Here is a 22846-nt window from a genome sequence, read left to right as displayed (position 1 = left end):
TTTTTTTTTTTTTTTTTTTTTTGGTAGATTCGGATATATCATATCTGTGCCGATCACTATGAAATATCCGCAAAACGGTCCTGGTTACTGAAGCCATATGAAATTGATATATTTCCATAATTCGGACACTTTTCCCACAATTCTAGGAGCTATAGATTTGTAGGACGTGGCTGTTTCACAGATATCACTCCATTTGTGTAATTATCATTACATCTCTCCACATTGCACAATCGTTACATCTTGGTTGGGCTTGTCTTTAGTAGTACGCGTGTGTTCAACCATTTTAAGGAGATCCATCCCGTCAATCACCTGGCCGAAGACCACATGCTTGTTGTTCAAGAATGGTGTGGCCGTGGTTGTGATAAAGAATTGGCAACCATTGGTGTTTGGGCCCGAATTCTGTTGTCGTTAATGAAAATTCCTACAATATAGAAAGCTAGACAGCTAGTCTCGAGTTCAGACTTACAGCCATACTTAACAAACCGGCACGGTCATGTGTGAGAGTGAAATTTTCATCAGCAAATTTCGAGGTGCCGTAGATGGTACATGACCCAGTCCCATCGCCATTGATGAAATCTCCGCCCTGGATCATGAAATCTTTGATCTGCAGCGAGCATTAATTCGGTATCGATATCCAAGGAGCTTCATCAACTTACCACTCGATGAAATTTGCTTCCTTTGTAGCCCTGGGGTTGCCCTTTGGGGTTCTTGCTCTCGCCAGTACAAAATTGACGGAAATTCTCCGCAGTTCGTGGGGTGATATTGGCGAACAGCTCCATTTTCACTCGACCTAGAGACTCGCCTGTGGTTATATTAGCAGGGTTCGTCAAGTTAGATGACTACTCAAATGCCTAAGCCATCACATGCAAACAATGAAACCTACCTCCAAGGGCAATATCAAAGAAAACCACTGGATTCGGTTCGGCCATAGCGAAACTGGGGTTGTGCAGATGTGATGAAGAGGGAAGTTTGCATTTTGATAGACCCCCCAGGTGAAGCAGGGGATTTCGGAAGGTACGGAGTCAAATTAGTGGCCATGCAGGACTTTATATTGACCACCTCTCTGGGATATACATGTATACATTACAGCCTTCTTTCATTTTAGAGATAGGAAGGTAACTGGCATTTTTTAAAAGGACTACGAACCAAGAACTACCTAGGTACAGTGGGACCTCCAGAATATCGGGCTGAGCCTTTATACCCAGATATACCACCCTCCCAAATTCTGCCGGTCCTTCTGAATATGGGTAAGCGTGCAGCCACGTGATCCAGCGCTAAGAGGTTAGCAGTCGAAAGGCATGTACCTAAGGGGACTGCCAAAAAAGACCTAAGACCACTGAAAAGGCGCATGAAAAGACTGCCGGAGAAGACTAACTATGTACTGAGGAGACAACTAAGAAGACTATGGCCGACTATGTATTCTTATGGCAGCATGTTTAAAACATGGAGGCGGTATATAGTTAGGGCGGTATATCTAGGTAGGTACAAAGGTTTAGCCCAATATTTCGGAGGTCCCACTGCACCTTTGAAGTCCCGGAGTGTACTATATCAACCTCTCATACCTAACTACAATTCAGTATGAATATATAATGAATATAAGCATATCCTGGAACTGATCATACAGATTTCATTAGTCGAAATGCATTATTGTATACCTAGGTACAAATTGTTGGGTTACTGAATAATTGCCTACGTGTCATACTATCCATACCTAGATATACAGTGATTCCGCATTAATCCTAACATACTTGCTCTGCTAAAAATCACATTGACTAGAATGTTATTTCCGAGGCACAAAATCCTTTTTTATACCAGATACTTACGACACTTCAGACGCCTTAAATCACTACTTGATAAGCGGTTTGCTAGGCGGTACATAGAGACTTGATATGGGAGGTGAGGGGTGTTAAGATTAATGCGTACTGACTGTAAGTACATGTACTATACAGTTGTACAAGGTAAACGTGTATTTACAGTACCAGATAGTTGAAGCCTTGAAATGTTCTATGGCCGCTGCAGGCCATCATTATATGTACCTTGGAAGGTGGTTACATATGTAAGCAATAACATGCACACAATATATTTCCAAATAAATAGAAGAAGAGAAAAGAAAAGAAAGGGTGTAAATAGCCCTTGTCTCATCCCCTGCTCAGAGAAAATCTACCTGGGAAGACTCTTAACAGTCCCGTGATCCACAGCCTCAGGTGTCAGTCTCTATCATTAAAGGCCTCTTTGATCCACTTTCACTCTATCTTTCTATCTCTCTACTCCGTATCTCCCTCTCTCTTTCTCTCTTTCTCTCTTTCTATCCTTCTCTTCCCCCCTCTCCCTCCATACCCTCCCTCTGCTCTTACTACCAATAATGACATGAGATCGACCCTCGGCATTCACCTTCTCTTCGCAGGAAGTTCTGTGTGTTCTGCTTGCGGTCGATCGTCTGTGACAGGCCATCAAGTTTAATCTCCAAACATTCTGTCGCATGGGGGGTACATACCCTTAGATCGTTCCTATCCACCTTCTCGTCGCCTTGGACTTAATCTGCTGGAGTCTGGCCCGGAATTTACATACAGGGTTGCCCTGTACACCCAACTCAAGGCATGAAGGATCAAACTTGGGGCAACTGAGACTTCCAACAATAATCGAGTGACGCCGTTCCGGGTGGGACCAGCGCGGTCATTTTCATACCGAACCTTAGTCGGAATGTCTTCAACATCAGCCTCTAGCAGTGCTGCCACCACTACTGCAAGTAGCGGCGGAGAGGGTTCGGGCTCGAATAATGCTACAAGCTCACCTTTATTATTCTTCGTCGCTCTTGGCTTCGGTGTTGTATTCACAAATCTATGGTATGTCGCTTCATATTCCCTCTGTCCTGTTCTAGCATTTCAGAGATGGCATCTGACGGTCATCGCAGGATCATTGTGGGAGTCAAATACTGCTTTCGATACAATCAACGAAACCGTCAGCTCCGCAGTGAGGAAGTAGGAGAGCCCATAGACTTGGTCACCATGCCACGACCTCATCGCAGGAGAAGGGAGAAACGGCTAATGACGATGGACGAGGTAAACGGGCGGTTTCCACTCGTCAAGTACAAAGTGTGGAGGTCATCTCGCGCCAACCAGGGTCTTTCAACGGAAGGAGGTATCACGGCTCCGAATAGCAGACCACAGAGCCTAAAAGATGATGGTGGTATCGTGACAACGGCGGTTGGGTTTCACACAGCTGCAATACCACCATCCATCAATGGCCATGGCCACGTGGATTCCAACGACACATCACGAACTCCCATCCAAGAGCTGCAAGATGGCCCACCAGTGCAGACTTCGGAAGAGAAGGGCCCTACAGTATCTGGGGTGCCTTCTACTCAGCAATCCACCGGTGCAGGTACGCAGGAAGAGAAATGGCAGCAATCCTTGGCGAATGAAAACATCAACATTGATCTCGAGGGCCATGATGCTGATGGTGGTGCCTATATTCGTAATGCTGTTTCTGCTGATCTTCTGCCCAACCCTGGCGATTCTTGCGCGATTTGCCTGGACATCATTGAGGACGATGATGATATCCGGGGACTTGCATGTGGACATGCTTTCCATGCCTCATGCGTCGACCCCTGGCTGACCAGCAGAAGGGCATGTTGTCCTCTGTGCAAAACCGATTACTATGTACCCAAACCCCACGCACAGACTGAAGCACAGTCTGTCATGGATCGCCAGGGTCGTCGGATAGCTTGGGACCATCCGGATGCAATTCCCAGGCCTCCTCGAGTTGCTTGGAATGGTGGCAGGGCAAATGGATTCCGGGCTCAGATGGGCTTGCCTAGCCGAATATTTCAATCGACACCGGAGGGAAGAGACATATCTACAACCCGGGAACAGCATGTGCGGAATGGGCATGATCAGCCTTGGAACCCAGCCCATGCCTCAAATTCTCCGGGTCAATCCACCTGGTCTCGATTCGTTCCCACTCGACTCCGCCAGAGTTCCTTCCATTATCCCTCGTCAAGAAGACCACCTGTAGTTGGGGGTTCACCTGTGGATCCACTGCCTTCTGAAAGACGCACACCTCGTCAAGTCGAAGCTGGTACCACATGATAGATCTTGGCTGCTACCCTTTTCATACCCCATCACGATTTGACTAATCTTCATTTTCATGCCGGAACCACATCTGGAATGTTGGCTGGAGTTTTATTTTCCTTGTTTATGACTTGATATGTGTAATTTATCTTTATTTGCGCAACTTGCACTGGAGCACATGTGGCCACCAGCCGATTCATGAATTGTCTTTCTCTGTCTCTCATCCTATTCCATGCCATGGGGAACTTTGTCCTATGGTGCTACTGCAGCCACTGCTTCTCCACCAATTCTTAGTCCATTTAGCGGGCTGAATGGTTTGTTACTAGTTGAATATCTATATGTCTCTTGGTGCGCAACACCAGAGTACATAGTACCGTCTTGTACACATTATACAACATATTCTTCTCTTATAGGTTAAGGGATAAATGAGGCAAAGAACATGAAGCCCTGCCCCCTAAAAAGATGGCAAAGGAAGAAAGGAAAAACACCCCCTAACACCTATACAGGTCCATATGTTCACATCTGAGACTTAGGACCACCTACACCAGCGCTGATGACACTGGGTAGCTCCTGTGAGCCCATACTGAAAAGCATCCCAATCGCACTAGCAACCAGAACGATGACAAACAGACTCACCCCTGCAACGAGGAAGAAAGGTGAGCTGATGTCTCTTTTCTGGCAAGCTGATCCACCCCACTGAACTGTCTTGCTGGTACCATCACTATTCCGAACAATACTTTGTTTGCATTGGCATGCGAAACAATTGCCTGTAGTTCCCTCAACACCCGAGCCGTATTTCAGATAGCAGGAACCATGCCCGGAGCAATCATTGGTAGATTCGGCACACGATGAGTTTGAAGCATGACAGATAGGCGCTAGGGTTGACTGCAGTGCAGAAATCTGCATCGACCTCCTGAAGGCGTTTCGTTGGCTGACTGGTGCCAATGATTGCTTCGCGCCTCGGCGGCTGAGTCCTTCTGATTTAACACCAGCAGGTAAAACCACGGTCGTGATTTCACGGTGGCTGGTCGATGATATTTGAGCTAGGTGAAGAAGCAATGTCTCTAGGAGCTTGGTTCCAAGAGAATAATCACCAGACATATCCTGAAATTGGTGGCGTCGGATCAGACATCGTTCACTAATGAGATAGGGGGGAAAGTCGATACCTTAAAGGACAACTTCAGAGCCGAATCCTTGTGATCCTTGCTTGCCCAGGATTCCACTGAATCGACTAGCATAATGAAGTCACGGGCGAGCAGATCAGACTCATCATCAAACATGGGGTCCCTGAATAGGCATTCCTCGGGTGTCTGGTATAACTGGAAGATTAGCGAGAGCACCTTGATACTATTAAAGTTGGCTTTGCTACCTGGGATGTCGATGATGAAGCCCTTCCAGCATCGTTGTAGTATGTACACATTTGTCCACGGTCCTCTTTCGCAGTAGTGCTGCTTTCGGTAAATGATTCCAGGAGATCAGGATTGATAAATGGTGAGGAAATTTGAGGAACATGAAGATGGTCTGGTTGGGCTTGTTGCATGACTAGGGCTGCAGGGACATTAGCCAATGTTTCCAGTCAAGTGTGAATCCACCTCCACTTACCAACTTCCTGGTCAATCCCTTCCAAAATAAAGATGCTTTTCTTGAAAGCAATCCCCCCGGTAGCTCCCCCAAAGAGAGTGGGATCATCCTGAGCAAAATGGTTCAAGCGGTTCACAGTGTCTCCATCTACCATTCCGAGGACCGATGCTACAGAGGACTTCATGCGTAGCTCCAAGACCAGTCGAGCCTCATCTTCTGATATTGTTTGTCGGTTGGGATTAGCAGTTGGATAGCTTGCTGTCTTGGGAGGAAACGTGAAGATTGTAGCATCCAGGGCATTTGCTTGCAATGCACCTGTTAGTGCCAGGGCAAAGAAGGCGGACACCCAGCGCATATTGCTAGAATCGGGAGGGCCAGATGTAAAATAAGCCTAATTTGGCAGACGTGGCGATGCCCACTTCAAGACTCTCTCTGGGGGTTATTTGGTGTTTTGTTGGGTAAAACAGCGGGCAGTCAAGGACAGAATACCATTTGGCTTACGGACCCGTGGACGACTTGGGGGCACCTGATAAGATATCACTAAAAAGATATCACGTGATCTACTGTGTACTACATGCAATGTCCATGTCATCAATCTCTAGCCCAGGAGTTTGTTCCAGTAGTAATGCCATTTTCATTTTGAGGGCTCAGCACTAGTGCATGTATGTATTATAGTAGTGTACGTGTCTAGTTACAGTGTATATGCGGTAGGCAACCTGTGGACGCTGCAATGCCGCATGTTACATAATCCACTAAACCGCCGAGCCTTTCACCTCACACTCGCAAGCCAGATCCTCGTGTATATCAGTCTTCAAGGATTCTGTCCATTCCTTTTTACCCCCAAATTGAGATGATACTCTAGTGAGAATCATTGCAGGGATTGGCTTTTCCCAATGCTCCGGCTCAGGTATCTGCTTCGAAGTCCTCACGCACGCTCGTCTCTCTTCAGTCCTACACACCCTCGTTCCGACTTTTCAAAATCACAAAATGTACGACGTGTGAGGTTTAGACGGCCTTGGATAAGGTAGGAGACCCCATCTTATAGCAAAACCAATGTCTCTTTGGTCAGACTGACGTAGAATCCCTCAGGTCGTTCATATCAAAATGTCTTCTGTACGGCACCGCATTCCACCTCTGGAGCACCTTCGTGCTGATACGATTTGATGACGACATTGACGATGCTGATCTACCTCCTGTGACCAACCCGGATGGGATAGCCCCACGCCAAACCTCCTTGGAAAGCGGCAAAATAACCGGGAAAGAAGCCAAAAATGAGGGAGCGCTGTTCATACCGCTTGGCTGGTCTCGTTTGCAACAAGGCGAGCTGTACACTACATCAGATCCAGAATGGCAAGAATTTGTGAAGTTATCCAAGGATCGGAAGAAGCTTGAGAAGCTTAGGGGTGAGGAATCGATACAATCCCCGCTCAAGATCACTCGCTTACGAGTATAGATGAACTCGCTACAATCGTTTTAGACAATGCGGGGAGGCAGATGTCACAGATACTTGGAGAGCCTCTCGCCCTCACGGGATTCTGGCTTGTCCATCAGTTTCCAAACCGTGCCCCTCCGGGATATGTGCGATCGGGGTATGTTCTGCTTATCTCTAAAGGTGTGGTTCTTGTACTGACAGTAGACAGGGTGGAGATCAAAGACGACAGTATATCGTGGGTCGCGAAGCCGATGGACCCCGAAATAGGCGACAGGTTACAGACCTTCATGAAACCAGTTCATGTTGCTCTAGCAATCAGAGATGCGTATCTGGTACTATTACTAAGGCAATTGGATCGTTTCAGGAAACCTGCAGGGGAGCCGCTGAATGCCTTTGATTTGTTGAATGATTTTTCTGCCGCGCCCGGTGACAAAGGAGGGAACTGGATTAGCCAAAAGGATCAGTCTAAGCTACAACCACCTCTGGGCGACGGGCTCAAAGAAAATATGCCGCCTAATACCGAGAACACCAACTACCACCCATCCTCCCTCATATCTCTATTACAGCGGCTACCGTTACCAGACCTCGGCCCGGGCTCGGATCTACACTTGGCATCACAGGCATTCAAATTACGCTTGAACCATGAACGGGCTCAAAGTCCAGGGTCTGCTCGCCGTGGAGCCTTCTTTATCACGGGTCCAGTCGGGTTGAAGGGACCTAACGGGTTTTGTCGATTTGAGGTGAAAGGCGAGTATGATCCTGCCAAACGTGAATGGCGAACAGTGGAAATGACACTCAAGGATCTGAACATGAGGAGACAGAATGCATTAGGAAGTTGATCACATATACTCAGGACTTTTTAAGTGTTCTCATCTCAAGGCCTAAGATATTCTAGTTTCCCTTCAGGTTCACGGATTGTATGTTGAGCTTAAGACTCATCTTGACGTCTGTATGAATACTACTATGTAGGTACATGTTTTTCCGCAGTTCTAGTGACTCAGCACAAATTCGAGATCACTTCTATATTTACCACAAGCAGCCATGGCTCCAAATGTTATTAATACTCGGTGCCCGTGCCTTTTCCAGGTGAATATATAAAGTACTAGGAGGCGCATCTTTCAATGCAAGCAGGGACTACCAAGGTTGGGCTTGAATGACACTCTCAAGGGGTTATTTACAATATGCATATAAGCATATAAATCTATATTACTACCAAAAGGTCCACGGGTCCACGGGTTGTAGTGTGTATTACTAACCTTGGAAGTACCCGTGGACCCTATGTTTTACTTGATCAGCTTGATCCTTACTTCCGTCACTACCTAGCGCAATACAACATGTCCTTCCGTGGTAAATTATATGCGCAACAAAGACGCCATGCGACCAACTAGCGAGAGTTGTAGGCAGCGTGGGAATGGAAAGAAGTTACTTGATTTGCTAACCATTAGCAAAATACCTAGGTAGGCAACTAAAGCTGTGAAACCAAACGACCGACGACGTTAAGTGGATGGTCCAGGTATGCATATACCTACCTTCCTACTTCTCCACTCCTTTTGTGAATGCTTGGTCTGTTTGCTTCCCCTCAAGCATCAACTAGAGGAACCAAGCAGAGGAGGTACATGCCCCCCACTCACAACACCCTTCGACATAGGATAACTTCACTAGGATGATATTCCAAGATTCTCACATCAACTTCAGGAACCACTGTCTAGTACGGAGAGTTCAAAAGAACGCGGTTTAGTGGTCACGCGAGAACAGTCCAGGTGCGTGCGATAAGGCAGATGTTGGTCTTCCGGATGGCATGATAGAGAGAGAGAGAGAGAGAGAGAGAGAGCCTGGTCTAGCGTGTCAATGAAATGGCTGGTAAGAAGAAAATGAAACTTGGTCTCATTCCAGAACTTCAATTGTGAAGCTTTTGTGGACGCTAATGAGCAATATTGCGAATGCGTGTGCCTGCCATGAACGAACATAAAGCAATGTCTTCTCAACTGCTCATATCTCCAAGTACAACACCGCCAATCAATGCTAACTTATTGTTGGAGGGGGGTTGGTAGTTAAGAGGGCGCCTACACGACGGTCAGTGATACATCCAAGGGAGAAGTTTGCAATTAACTGACTTGAACAGTAAGATATGAGGTTCAGGTTCATGAACCTCGTAATGCTCCCATCCCAAGCTCTGCAAGCAATTGTTAGAACCCATACAAATCTTGAGATTATGCTCAACGTACTTGTGTAATACCCAGAGCTCGCCATTCCTCCTCCCAAAGCAATTTCAGAGTCCCCTTAGAGCTGTCAAAGTAGTCTGTGGGGATTTTTTTGAGCATATTCTTTGGGAGCTGCACATGGCGATATTCAAATTTGTCGTCGTTGTATCTATATGGAGGAGTCAATGGAGAGTCTACCACAATACCATAAGGTCCTCACCTTGCCGAGTAGTGAATGGAGTCCACAAATTCATCAAGCTTCTCGCGCTCCGTCTCCAAAAGAAGACGGGGCTTCTTGTTGCGCCGAGCTGGGTCGATGTCCATTGGGATAGCGGAATGAGAAGAAATGACAGAACGAAGATATCTGAGGCTATACAGATTGTCAATATCAGTCTTCTCCATTTGTTCAAGCAACAAGGCCTGTAAATAAGTAGCCTGAGGATGCGGCTCACAATGTGGCTGAATGATTATCGCATGTGACGGCAATTGAAAACGTACACTCACAGGGTAGGGGCCCTAGAGATATGTAATATGACGTTGTATCGAAGGACCAAAGATACCGAGGATGAGTGATCAGGTGAGTATAAGAGTGACGCAGAGAGAAAAGAGTGAGGGTTGTCGAAACAACAACCACCGGGCTTGTTTTGCGGGACTCGGGAAAATAGTGGGGGAGGGAAACAACAATTGGATGCCTCAGGTATCAATCCAGTCGCTGTTGTTTTAGCCACGTGATCAAAGCCAAACGAAAATTACACTGTGGTGAAAGCCAGTATAGAAATTTACAGTTGCTTCAATGTCCAACACACTGTACATAGTAACGGAATGCAAACATTTGATCAAGTTTGTAATTATGGTATGTATTCTTTCGTACCATTCTGAATTATATAATATCAGTGGACCCACTTCCAGGGCTGCGGGTCAGGCTTACCTAATGTGGGATGAAACGCGTCGGCAACACGTCTTAAGACGAGGAATGTCTATGCGGACATCTCCCTTTGCCATACTCTATCACTACTTGTAATTCTTTCAAACAATTGACACTCTGTTAAATTCTGTATTTTCAGTCCCTCTGTTGGTATTTTGTCACAAATTACTATCTTCAATGTGTGACTTGACTCGCGACTCGGGACGTTATCAGAACTAATCCAAGATGACCTCGAAACGACGGGCGGCTGCCGCAGCTTCTCCAGATATGAAGTTTCGTAGAACGAAACGCCGAAAGGTTTCCGTAAGTATCAATTGTTGCATTAAGCACATATCGATTGGCCCTTTCTGCTTGCATGGAGGGCAATCGCGACATCGTTACTATGACAGTTCGATCTACGCTGTTCAAATGTCTCTATTCACTATCCGATGTCGTTGTTTTGCACATAGATCGGATCGCGTGTTTCAAATGCTGACCCAAGCTGCGGTGGGTGTGATAGGACGATGATCCCGTGTCTCCCGAAGAGTCCAATCATGCGTCGTCGCATCCGGACTCAGAGTCACTAGAGGAACCAGATCGAACCCCGGAGTCGCAGGCCGAGCCCGAGGCAGATTTTGAAAGTGATACTCTTCAGAGTGCACAGGACAAGATTATGTCCGAGTTGACCCGACTCAAGGATTCTGAGTTGGTATCACCGATCCTGAGCCTTTGCTTAAAGCTGACACCCCGAACCAGTGGCCAGGATGTTTCTTACCCGTTCATTGGGAAGCCAGACCGGAACCTATACCGGGATTATTATGAGATCATCCAACATCCAGTGTCCTTACGAAGCATTCAAAAAAGAGTTCGTGGTACCGACAGCAGGAAGAATTCATCCAGAACCACCGCATATCCTACATGGCAGTCCTTTGAAGAGGAGGTCAGCTATGTATGGCGAAACGCTAGGGAATATAACGAAGACGACAGCGATATCTCTATTCTCGCGGGAGTTTTGGAGGTAAGCCTATACCGCGAGGCTCTCGCCATCTGTCCCTTTCGGCATGCTGACACTAGAGGCCCAGGATCACTTCCACCGGCGGGTTGCCGAAGCTAAAAAGCTTATTCCGGACCCCCTTGAGGTAGATGGAGCCCCTGATACGTCTTGCATCAAATTGAAAGTGGGCACTGCTGTGCCCCCAGTGGCGCAGAGGTTAACCTTGAAAATGCCTGGGCAGAGCTCCGATACACTATCCAAAATCGATGGACAACCCTCAGATGTCACATCCAAGAACCAATCCCTTAGCCATAAGCAGGATATTGCCGGGGCTGGATTAGCAGGTCAAGAAATCAATAGAATTCCTCGAGGATGGTCTTTTGGGGGGCAGCTTGATAGTACCAGGTCGAGCACCACAAACACACCATCTGGCTCAGAGAAACAACAGAACAGTTCAATGAGCGCCCAAGGCTTACTGAGCTCGGTGACCAAAGCAAATGCCCCAACAATTCCCACTTCGCAAAATCCACCCAACGCGTCTTTTGGTGTTTCTTCAGATATCGCTCGCCATTCATCTTCGGCTTCAGGTACGTTACGCTTGGTAGACATATTGTCGCCAAGTGCAAGTGTTCCTCGGCTCCCGGCCTTTGCTAACTCATTGTTAGCCCATGTTCTTCACCAGCTGCATCTTGGTTCATCGCCCATGGATTCGCTTCTGAGGCGATCAGGCCAAGGTTTGACTTCCACTGGATTTAGAGGACTTCTAGCTAACTACAAGTCAGATCCAGGGATGGCTTTGATTCGTAATGTTCGGGTTCTCACGCATGCCTCTTTGTCGTTGCAGTCGGACTTCTGCCTAGATATCCCGCCTTCGTCGCTTATTTCACAACAGAATATCACGATCCACCTTCCTCCGTCGCATAATATACTGACGGTCAGGCCTCGTTTAGCGGCTAGTACCTCCCAGAGACAAGTGAAAATTATTACACTCATGGGTATGCAGCGTCTTCATTCATCTGGTGATGGGGCTACACTTTCATATGATCTCCATCTGCATCCTGGCATGACAAGGGTCGACTTGGAAGCTATTGCTGGGCCTGCCAAAGGAGTCCCGAAGTGTGGCCCACCTGGGTCAGAAATTGATTATGAACGTGTTACTCTATTTTTTAATTTGTTACGTTGACTCATGTCAAGCAAACTAGTGTTCGTTTAATAAAGGGGTGGTGATATGTTGTTTCTTATACTCTTGGAGGTTATAGGGGAAAATGATAAAAATAAGTAAGAAAAATAAAAAAAAATTCTGATGAAAGTGTAGATCAATGTATTGACATGAGAAAAACCGGTTTTCTCCTATATTTAGGGCCGGGACCCCCTCCTGCCTGAATTTTTAGTACCGCCTTCCTAATCGGGTACCGCTTTTACCTCGGCACCTATATCTGCCTACCGACCTCCTCACCGCCTTTAAATCCTCACACCGCCTTTGTGTTAAACTACCCCTAACACTATCGGACTATAGCAGATACCTACAATTTGTATATAAATATATAGTAAAAATAAGTCACTTTTGTCAGCACCTATACCTAGCACGATACCTAGCACTATGCCTAACACCGAGTCCTAAGATGTGAATATAGATGTGCGAAGGTGTCAAATGTGACCTACCAGATCTTTATGAAAAAGAGTGCAATTTGTTCAAACTATTAAGTATATGGAAGGAAGAGAAAGAAAGAAAGGCGTTAGAGATCACGTGACTGGGTCACGTGACTCCCTTTGCTCCCTCACACATTAGCTAGCTAGTTCAGATAGTTTCCTCTCTTCTCCACGCATATTATCACTTTCTAGAGCATAATGTTGAACGAGAGAAGTGTACTATATGACTTAATACTACTACTATATAACGGGGTAAGGAAAGTAAAGCGAGTGTGTTTTATAAAAGAGTAGATATACTTAGCTATTTAACCTATATTAGGCTTATAAAGTAGCGCTAATAGCTAGGCAAGTGATACCTAAGGCTAGTAAGTGTGACGATCTGGAGGTTCTTGCGGTCACGTGATAATGTTTGATATTTGTTTCCGGCATATGACAGACTAGAGTCTAGGACGAGGTTCGATAGAGATTTCTGCCTAAAGTCCCCGACTAGAGGTCTCGACGTATAAAAGGATCTTATAGTGTCGATCCTTTCCCCTTTTTCTCTTTCCCCCCTTGTACTTAGTATTCTAAATTTAAATGCACTCTTTTCTTATAAAGAACTAGTAGGTCATATAATACTAAGTACCTCTCTTAATTTCTTTATAATAGTACGGCTATATAAACTATTAATTTAATTAGTTTCGGCCCTATTATATCCCCACTTTCGTTTCTTAGTATTATATAGCTAAGACCTTAACCTATATTAATCCCGAACCCGTACCGAACTAAGAACTACTAACTAATTAAGATAGTTAGTCTAAGATAAAACCTACCTATAAATTAGGATAGATAGCCTATCCCTATACTTAATAAAGAGACTAAATAAGAAACTATCGCTACTTATAACCTATATACCCTAACCCCTAATCTATAGAGACTAGTTAATACTAGTGAATATAATAAAGAAGAAGAACCGATTAGTATATAGTTATACTAGATACTAAGAAGTGAAAGATTTATTAAGCTTACTTATAATTACTAGGGGAAGCGCTGTTGGCAATGGAGTTAACCTGCTGGCAATGGACTAGTGCCCCTTTCGGAAAGGTCGCTCTTAGCAGTCAGTTTTCAATACGAGTGCCATTTATTATGGTATTGCCTTAGTAAAAGACACAGCCCCCGAATATCTCCAGCCACAGAGTATATCTACAGTCGGTCTGATCTTTACACACCCCCCCCCCCCCCCCTTTTCGTCTGATTATGAAGTGTCGGCCGGAATTACTCCCTTCCCGTACGTTCATTTAGTCTTTTACTTTCTCTATGTAGCAGCCACCTTAGGCATCACTTACTAGCCTTAGGTATCACTTACTAAGCTATTAGCGCTACTTTATAAGCCTAATATAGGTTAAATAGCTAAGTATATCTACTCTTTATAAACCACACTCGCTTTACTTTTCTTACCCTATTATATAGTAGTAGTATTAAGTTATATAGTACACTTCTCTCGTTTATTAGTTATAAGCCCGGTTAGCTAGTAACTCTTTAAAAATACCCTTATCGATTTATAACGATATAGTCGCTTACTAGAAAGTACTATACCCCTAAGTATAAAGAAGGTTAACGCTATACCTTACTTCTACTAACCTCCGAAGACGAATAATAAAGAAAATAACACTATATAACGCTAAGATATCACTCCTTTATAATAACTTTACTTCTTTAAATATTCCTACCGATATAGGAAGTACCCTAAGGGTATAAATTATCCTTAAAAACTTAGTATAATAGCGGATCTAGATTATATAGATAGAGTTAATAGCTAAGAAGTCTAACGTTTAGGAATATATCGATCTAACGCTCGAAAACGAGAAATAGCTAAAGATACTAGTAAAGCTAGTTTAACTAGACTAAAGTAGTAAGTAGTATAAGAAAGATCTAGAGATAAAGCGCCTTACTATAGAAGGAAGAATAGATTATTAATATAATCGGAAGGATTATAAAGTAGATCTTACTAAATATAGGATTATTTAACTATCTTTAGAAAAGGTAGCTAACTAGATTAGGAATATACTAGCTATTAACCTTTAGTACCTAATAGTTAATATTAATAATATAAAGAAGCTACTTTAAATACTATAAAAACGCTTTTTATTCTCTAATATAGTATAGATCTAGCTTCTTTATAGATTATAGTATAAACTTCTTTTTATACCTATTAAAGACTCTATAGTTAATAACTAGCTTTTAAGAGTTAAGAACCTTTACTAAGAATATAAAAAGGTAGAGATTAAATTTATTAAAGATAATAATAATACTATTTATAACCTTTTCTAAACTTATATACCGCTAGAACCCTAATTTTACTACTACTAATAGACTAAGATTTTTAAAGAGAAATATAAGATAACTTTTATAAGTATTATAAGTACTTACTACTTTAAATAAGTACTCTTTAGCTAAAAGAAAGAAAATAAAGCTATACTAGCTATTTTTATAATCTTTAATAAAGAAAAGGAAGTAAAACTAGCCTCTTCCTTTAATAATAATACTAAATCTAGTTTAAAGAAATTAAATAAAAGAGAGGACCTAATATATATATATAGATAAAGATACTTTTTTATAGTATACTCCTATTTAATAAAGGCGTCTAGACTTAATAGCTAGAAACTAGATCTAGAAGTTAATAAAAAGATACTAGAGAATATTAAGAAGCTCCTATAGAGGCTTTAAAATAAAGTAAAAGAGCTTTAGGATAAGCTTACTTTAGAAGAGAAGGAGATTTTAAATTAGTCTTACTTCGTACTAATCGATAAAGATAAAGATAGTAGTTTTTTAATAATACTATCTTTACTACCTATTAATATATCCTTCTTTATAAATAGTATATAAAGCTCTATTAGAGATAGATAGCTAGTTAATTCTATAACTAGTAAGTATATCTCTAATAATAAGAGTCTTTTTATTAAGTTTAAAGAGATAGAGGGGACTCTAAAAGTAGGTAATACTACTATATAGCTTTATAGAACTAGTAAAGTCCGACTTAGGACTATCGGACGCTCCGGAAAGCCTATTAATCTTACTCTTTTAGATATAGAGTATTCCCTTAGTTTTTATTATAATCTAATTTCGGTTATACTAATAAAGAAGTATAGATATAAAGCTAATTTCGATAAACTTACTATTATTAATAAAAATATTAGTAAAACGTTCTATAAGCTAAAAGAGATTAAGAACTTTTTTATACTTTTATAAGTAGGTTTTATATTTCTAATAGTATTTATAACTACTACTTTTAATATAATAAAATATATAATATAGCCCCTTACTTTTAAGGCTTCCGCTATTTATTAGTACTAGCGCCTCGGCTATCTATATAGCGAGCGTATTAAAAAGCTTATAATTATAGTTAATAGGATAGAGATTATTAAAGATTTCTCTCTAACTATAGATACTAAACCTTATAATCCTAACCTTTATAAAACCTACTAGCTAAATAGATAGTAGTAGTAAATCTTATATAGAGTATAAAGGACCCCTTTTAGACCGTTTAGTTATATTTATTTTAATCTAATTATATTTAAACTAGGGTATAATAATTATATCTAGCTTTCTTATTTCTATCTAGATAGGATTCGCTATCACTAGGGAGAGATATATAAGCGGAAAAGCGGCTATTAGTAAGCTATTTATACTTTCCTCTCTCTACTTTATTACTAGTTTAACCTTCTAATTTATATCTTCTATTTAGATAATAAAGATTTAATAGATAGTAAGACTATCACTTTTCTTAAAAAGAACGGAATTATAATATAGATAATAGTTATTAGCACTCTAGAGTAAAACGGCTTTATAAAGCGATCTAAAGGGGTAATTATTACTAAAACGAGAGCGCTTTTTAAAGATTTAGCTTTTCTAAAGAACCTCTAGCTAGAAATAGTATAGACTACTATATATATATTAAATAGATCGCTAATAAAGCTAAATTTAGGGAAATAGATTATTTTATGATAGACGAGAGAAGTGTACTATATGACTTAATACTACTACTATATAATAGGGTAAGAAAAGTAAAGCGAGTGTGTTTTATAAAGAGTAGATATACTTAGCTATTTAGCCTATATTAGGCTTATAAAGTAGCGCTAATAGCTTAGTAAGTGATACCTAAGGCTAGTAAGTGATACCTAAGGTAGCTACTATATAGAGAAAATAAAGGACTAAATAAACGTATAGGAAAGGAGTAATTCCGGCCGATATACCCCCCTAGAAGCCACCTATAGGCTCTATAGAAGTTAATATCTTTATATAATCTACTCTTCTACTAAAGGCTTAATATTAATAAGTCCGAGAGATATTATAAAAGCCTTATAAGACTATAATAGAAGTAGCTTAGTAAGTCTATCTATCTATATATCGGTAGTTATAACCTAGCGAATAGAAATCGAGCTAGTACTAATTTCCTAGCGAAGCTAGTAGTTATAAATATCTATATAGCGGAGTTTTATATATATCTAAGGTTACTCGCGAGTTAGTAAGTTAACTATCTACTTATTATTATAGTCGATAGTAAGACCTACTTTATAATTAAGTCCGACTATATTAAGAAGCCTCTTCTACTATATTACTATTTTACTAGCTTCTAAAATAGTAAGTAGCTCCGCCTCTATTATTAAGGTAGTGACTATCTTCTATTTACTAGCTTTCTAGTTAATAGTAGCGCTAAAGAGCTTATAAAGGAAGCCCTCCGAGCTCTTTTAATTAATATAATTACTAAAGGAAGCGTTACTTAAGAATTAGAGTGTAGGATTATTATAAGTAGGATAAAACTCGAGAGCTTGATATTAGGTATTATATAGATACTAAATTAGCCGATTTATAGCGTTTTAGTGCTCTAGTCCTAGATTTATTAGGAACTTAGCGAGATAGTTAGCCGCTTTCGCTATATCTAGGCGAGTAATAACTATTAGATAGAGAGCTAAGCCTAGCTTCTATTAATACTTATAGATCTACTCTCTAGTTATAACGCTAGTAAACTTATTTATCCGATTCGCTAGAAGCCGTATTAAATACTTACGATTATATATAAGTCCGTATTTAGTAGCTATAGAAGAGATATAAGAATCCTAGTAAAGCTAGAGCTTATATTTCTAGATATCTCGGAGAATACGTATTCTAAGAAACTATAAAGCTTCTCCTATTTCTTAAAGCTTCTAGTGCTTCTCTAGTTCTTATTATAGCTAGAGTGCTTCTTAGAGCCTCGGCCGGTAGTATATAATAATATTATTATTAATATAGAAGAAGATAATAATCCTATCTCTAATAAAGAGATATAGGTCTTCTAGGATATATTTAAATCCTAGCTTCTTAAGGATATAAGTAGCTTCTTACTACTATAAGTAGGGTGACTTTCTTAGTCTATATAGAGCTTTAAAAAGCTTCTATACCTTACCTCTATTATAGAATCTTTCTAGTATTTACGTATATATAACTTTATCGAGATCGCTATTTAGAAAGGTATTAATAGCGTTAAGTTATATCGTATCGAGATTAAATATAGTAATAAGTATAAAGATAGCGTAGGTAATATATATAGTAAGTATAGCTATATATACTTTTCCTCCGAATTAATTATCTAGAGGTCTCTATAGATATAGATTCTTACTTTTAACTTTACTAAAAAGCCGTTACTATCGAATTTATAGGTAAATACCTAGGTTAGGGGAAGTATCTAGATACTCCTATCTTATAGGGGAGGATATACTTTATATATCCTATAAAGCTTAATTAATTCGACCTTAAGTCCTACTATAGTAAGGAAGCCTTCTATAAAAGGGTGATTTACTACTTCTTTCTAGTTCTATAGCTCTAGTAGTAGATTATCTTAGTATTAATAGGCTACTAGTTAAGTAGTAGAAAGACTAATTATAAATATAGCGAGTACGCCCTCTATATTATTAGAGTTAACGTAATCCACTAGCGAGCTGGCCACACTAGCGAGCTGGCCACTTTATCCAACATACTAATTTCAAATCCATTTATCTCAACCAAAACGCCATTAAATTAAATTTTTAAAAAAACATCATCTATCTGGACATGTCTCTCTCCTATGTCCTGGCTTCCTGCATACTCCGCACCCCCGGGGGGGTTTTGTACGCGGTTGTAAACCTGATTCACCATGCTGACCGGGACCGGGTTCAGCTACTTCCACCGGCTGTATAATCAGCGCAGATGCTTCCTGCACGGAGAGACCGCTCTCTGCGTATAGATGCTTCCCAGATCTAGCACGCTTTTGCTTCTTCTTCTCGGTTTCACTACGTAAATCACTCACTTCTCTCTCCAGAAGTGCAGCGGATTGCATCGTCATTTGACAAGCTTTTAAAACCTGATTTATAGCGGAATTCAGCGGACTTGGGGGACTTCCTGATCTCGTACGAAGCAATGCTTTGATAGAGGAAGCTTGCTTTTCCAATTGCCTGCAGTTTGAAGGTGTTTTTGGATCCCAATCACTACCCCGGCTAGGGGGGGGGTTAGTGTAGCAAGCCGAATATCAAGCTTCGAAATCACTCTCTCTGGCGCGAAAGGGACTAAACCGGCAGATTGGAAGCTGTTTTTAACAATCTCTGGTTTAAAAGCTTCCATTCGTGCGGTAGGATAGGAATCCAAGAAGTCCAATTTATCCACATGATTGGATCCGCACCGCATCCGGAATTCAACCAGTCTCCCATAGGCTCGTTTTAACACCGCAAAACAGCCTATATCTAGAGGTTGTAAAAGATGGGATGAATGCGGGGGCATACAGATTGGTATAACCCGGTTTTTTTCACAAATTTCATCAAACCTCGGTGTTAAATGGCTTCCATGGCCATCTAGTATTAAAAGCCGATATACCCCCTTCATCCGTACAAAAGTGGTCGGAATAAAGAGCTTTTCAAGCCAGCGAAGTCCAATTTCGTCAGTAGTCCAGCCATTAGGACTAACTTCGAAACGCCAGTCGGAAGGAAGACCATCGAACCAAGATTCAATAAAGACTTTGCCTTTAAAAATCAGACACGGTGGAAGGGCCCAACCAGCCGCATTCGTACACTCGATAGCCGTCACCTATTCACGATTTCCAGGTTGTAAAAGTGCTCGCCGACCGTAGTATTCGCTTCTCGTAATAACCTTCGCAGTCGCTGTCAATCCCATAGCAAAACCCGTCTCATCAAAGTTATAAACGTCGTCCGGGTGGATCCCAAATTGTAGGATGGTTTTTTGAACAAGATCAAACCAGTCCTTTATGACTTTTGGATCCTCACATTTCGCACGCTCGTAGTTATACCGTTTCGAAAACCGGGAGGATAGGAGAGGATGCCTTTTCACATACTTCGTCACCCAATTTTCGCCGACCGAAAGAACCGGGGTAGTGCCACGCTTTTCAAGGAGAAGATTCGCCATTTCTCGTACCATAGACGGCCGGGGAGCTGATCCCCGGGAATCTATAGAGAGAATCCATTTTTAAAGAGATTCTTCTTCAATTTCTGTTAGTTTACACGAATTTGCGCGACAATTCGCGCGGTGTTGTATTCCGGTAAGACGTGAAGAAAGGGTTGAACGGGGGATTTTGAAACGGCGCGCAGTTTCACGAATTGAAGAGATTTCTTTATTTTTAAAAGCTTTGATAGCTAATAAGATCCTACCCTCTTGCTCAGTTGATTCTTTGGAGGATTGGGAGCGAATTGGTGGCATGGTAGATAGTTTAATTGACTAAGTGCTAATTCATGGACGCGTTTTTTGTAGGGTGGCCAGCTCGCTAGTGTGGCCAGCTCGCTAGTGGATTACGTTATTATATACTCATGGAAATGCTACGATGCTAATCAATGGAGAAAGTATCGTATGTATTGAAATGGACAGAGAGGGAAAAGAAGAGACTGAAGGTGAGAGGCTGTCTGGGACTATCTACCTGTGAAGGCATCACGTGATGTCACGTGATCTTTCTAACATCCCCCTTATAGACCTGACTGCATCTCTATACAAAACCCATCTCTTACGTGCGATATCAAAAAACTCCATATTGTCATAGTTGTAATTGATGATTTAGACCATACTAAGTAGGTTAGTAAAGGTCTTAAATTGCTCTTTGCCTAGAGCTTTCGTGAATCCGTTAGCTGCATTTTTCTTGGTATCAACTCGCTTAATGTCAATATGACCTTATGTAACTGCGTCTTTAACGAAGAAGTATCGAAGTGTTAGCTATCGATTTGCTAACTTTCCGCCTTTCTTAGAGAGAAGAAGCTAGGAATTGATATTATCTGTGTAGATCTTAGGACAATAGAGCGGAAGTTAGAATGAATCAGCGACTTTCTTTAGCTATATAGTATCCCTATATAGTTGATTAAGAGCGCACCACTTAGCAATAGTGGTTGAATTCGCCGTAATTGTCTACTTCTTAGTAGCCTATATAACGGGTGAACTAGCTAGATACTATACCGAACCCTCGGTGGACTTACTATCTTCCCAATTAGTATAGGACGTATTAGTATACGCGTGAAAGCGGAGTTCGTTAGTCCTACTAAGAACGATAGTAAGGTCTAGGTGACTACGAAGATACTTAATAATATATAGTATTGCTTTATAGTTAGAAAACGTCGGTTTTGCTAGTCTATATTAAAGACGGGTTATAGTGAAACGGATATTAGGTCTCGTCTTAATAGCTAACTAGTTTAGTATACTAACAATAGACTAATATTAGTTAAAAGCTTCGTTATCGAGAACGTTTATAGCGTTAGCTAGTGTCTCTCTCTATATAGCTAGTAGGGGTGTCTCTTTCTATCTAGAGATATTAGTAGTGCGAAGAACCTTCTATATATATACTATCTAGGATATTATAATAGTCCTATTAGTATAGTCTCTATATAAAGCGTAGTTTAAATACTACTTCGGTTCACTAAGGTCTTTTATATTATAGAACTAGCGGAGCGTATCGACAACTTACTATATATCTTTATCCTATAGCGCGGTAATAATAAAGTCGTCTATATAGATTATTATAATAGTCAAATTTATACCTTTGCCTTTTATATAGATATAGGGATCGTCTTTAAGCGGATAGAAACTAATCTAGCGTAGCTTACTATCTATCTCTTTATTCTAAAGGTAAGTAGAGTCCCTTAGTCCGAAAAGCGCCTAGTTAAACGTATATACCTATTAGTTCTTATCACTAGAAGTATTAGTATACTCGAAGCCGGTAGGCTATCTTATATAGATAGTCTCTACGTCTTCTTATAAAGTATTTAGATATACTATAGTGAAATCCACTTATCTCTATTTAAGACTATAGATAGCGATAAGAGTAAACACTATCTTGATTATATATTCCGCTATAATAGGGGCGTACGTTTCTCTACTATCCTTCTCCTAGAAGTTGCCGTAAATAACCTATCAAGCCTTAAAGCCGTACACTTCGTTATATATATTAGTTTTTATAGTAAATCTCTACTGTCTAGGCAGAATTTTAGCTTTTAGCGGCTTAAGAATCAGACTCTATATCCCCTTTACTACTAGATTATTAAGTTACTTTTATATAGCATCCTCCTATTAAGTCTAAAAAGGACTTTTCTAGGCTTACTTATAGGTGGATAGTAAATTAACGTCTTTTATATATAATAGCTTTCTATTATAGAGAAATAGCTTATTAATATTAATCTTTTCTACTAATATAGCTATTATAGCACTTCTAGGTCCTATAGACCCCTTTCTACCACCCTCTATCAAGTTATTACCGCCTAAGTCCTTCGCTTTTGCTCTCGTAGTAGCTCGCTATATATCTCGGTCTCGCTTCTTATACTCGACGGTAAGTAGCTTCTACTTTAGGTTATAGTATCGCTCGGGGGGAATTCCGATATTCGCTTATCTCGATCGGCGGGGAGGCGGGGGAACCGGGGTAGTAGGATCTTATATAATTAGATTAGGCGAGGATTTAATTAAGATAATCTCACGACTTAGTGATATCTCTAATCTCGCTATAATAGGTGTGTTTTTATTACTAGAAGGTATATCCTATAT

At 41.3% G+C, this 22846-nt stretch overlaps 6 protein-coding genes across 6 annotated transcripts; 3 read left to right on the top strand and 3 right to left on the bottom strand.

Annotated features, from left to right (window-relative positions):
• Positions 1-207: 207 nt before the first annotated feature.
• On the bottom strand, positions 208-929 carry cyp3 (putative peptidyl-prolyl cis-trans isomerase; the record flags this gene model as incomplete). Its single annotated transcript, XM_002564987.1, has 4 exons — positions 208-399; positions 467-604; positions 657-802; positions 884-929. 4 exons carry the CDS (start codon positions 927-929, stop codon positions 208-210), a joined length of 522 nt encoding a protein of 173 aa, XP_002565033.1.
• Positions 930-2700: 1771 nt separating this feature from the next.
• On the top strand, positions 2701-4088 carry N7525_005237 (E3 ubiquitin-protein ligase RNF103; the record flags this gene model as incomplete). Its single annotated transcript, XM_002564988.1, has 2 exons — positions 2701-2843; positions 2912-4088. 2 exons carry the CDS (start codon positions 2701-2703, stop codon positions 4086-4088), a joined length of 1320 nt encoding a protein of 439 aa, XP_002565034.1.
• Positions 4089-4586: 498 nt separating this feature from the next.
• On the bottom strand, positions 4587-6006 carry N7525_005236 (DUF3844 domain-containing protein; the record flags this gene model as incomplete). Its single annotated transcript, XM_061213334.1, has 4 exons — positions 4587-5174; positions 5237-5389; positions 5440-5618; positions 5673-6006. 4 exons carry the CDS (start codon positions 6004-6006, stop codon positions 4587-4589), a joined length of 1254 nt encoding a protein of 417 aa, XP_061070355.1.
• Positions 6007-6544: 538 nt separating this feature from the next.
• Positions 6545-7922, top strand: N7525_005235 (uncharacterized protein; the record flags this gene model as incomplete). The annotated part of the gene is made up of 4 exons (XM_061213333.1): positions 6545-6675; positions 6741-7054; positions 7105-7240; positions 7292-7922. The coding sequence occupies 4 exons, from the start codon at positions 6545-6547 to the stop codon at positions 7920-7922; spliced, it is 1212 nt and encodes a 403-aa protein (XP_061070354.1).
• A 1142-nt stretch (positions 7923-9064) lies between these two features.
• On the bottom strand, positions 9065-9608 carry N7525_005234 (cyclin-dependent protein kinase regulatory subunit CKS1; the record flags this gene model as incomplete). Its single annotated transcript, XM_002564991.2, has 4 exons — positions 9065-9146; positions 9198-9256; positions 9309-9453; positions 9505-9608. 4 exons carry the CDS (start codon positions 9606-9608, stop codon positions 9065-9067), a joined length of 390 nt encoding a protein of 129 aa, XP_002565037.2.
• An 826-nt stretch (positions 9609-10434) lies between these two features.
• On the top strand, positions 10435-12365 carry N7525_005233 (bromodomain-containing protein; the record flags this gene model as incomplete). Its single annotated transcript, XM_061213332.1, has 3 exons — positions 10435-10512; positions 10709-11206; positions 11271-12365. The coding sequence occupies 3 exons, from the start codon at positions 10435-10437 to the stop codon at positions 12363-12365; spliced, it is 1671 nt and encodes a 556-aa protein (XP_061070353.1).
• Positions 12366-22846: the final 10481 nt, after the last annotated feature.

Source organism: Penicillium rubens, assembly GCF_028828025.1.
Source record: "Penicillium rubens strain IBT 27055 chromosome Unknown utg000002l_segment0_segment0, whole genome shotgun sequence".
In the NCBI taxonomy this organism is placed as follows: domain Eukaryota; kingdom Fungi; phylum Ascomycota; class Eurotiomycetes; order Eurotiales; family Aspergillaceae; genus Penicillium; species Penicillium rubens.
Note: the sequence above shows the minus strand (reverse complement) of the source record. Positions and strands in the feature narration are given on the sequence as shown.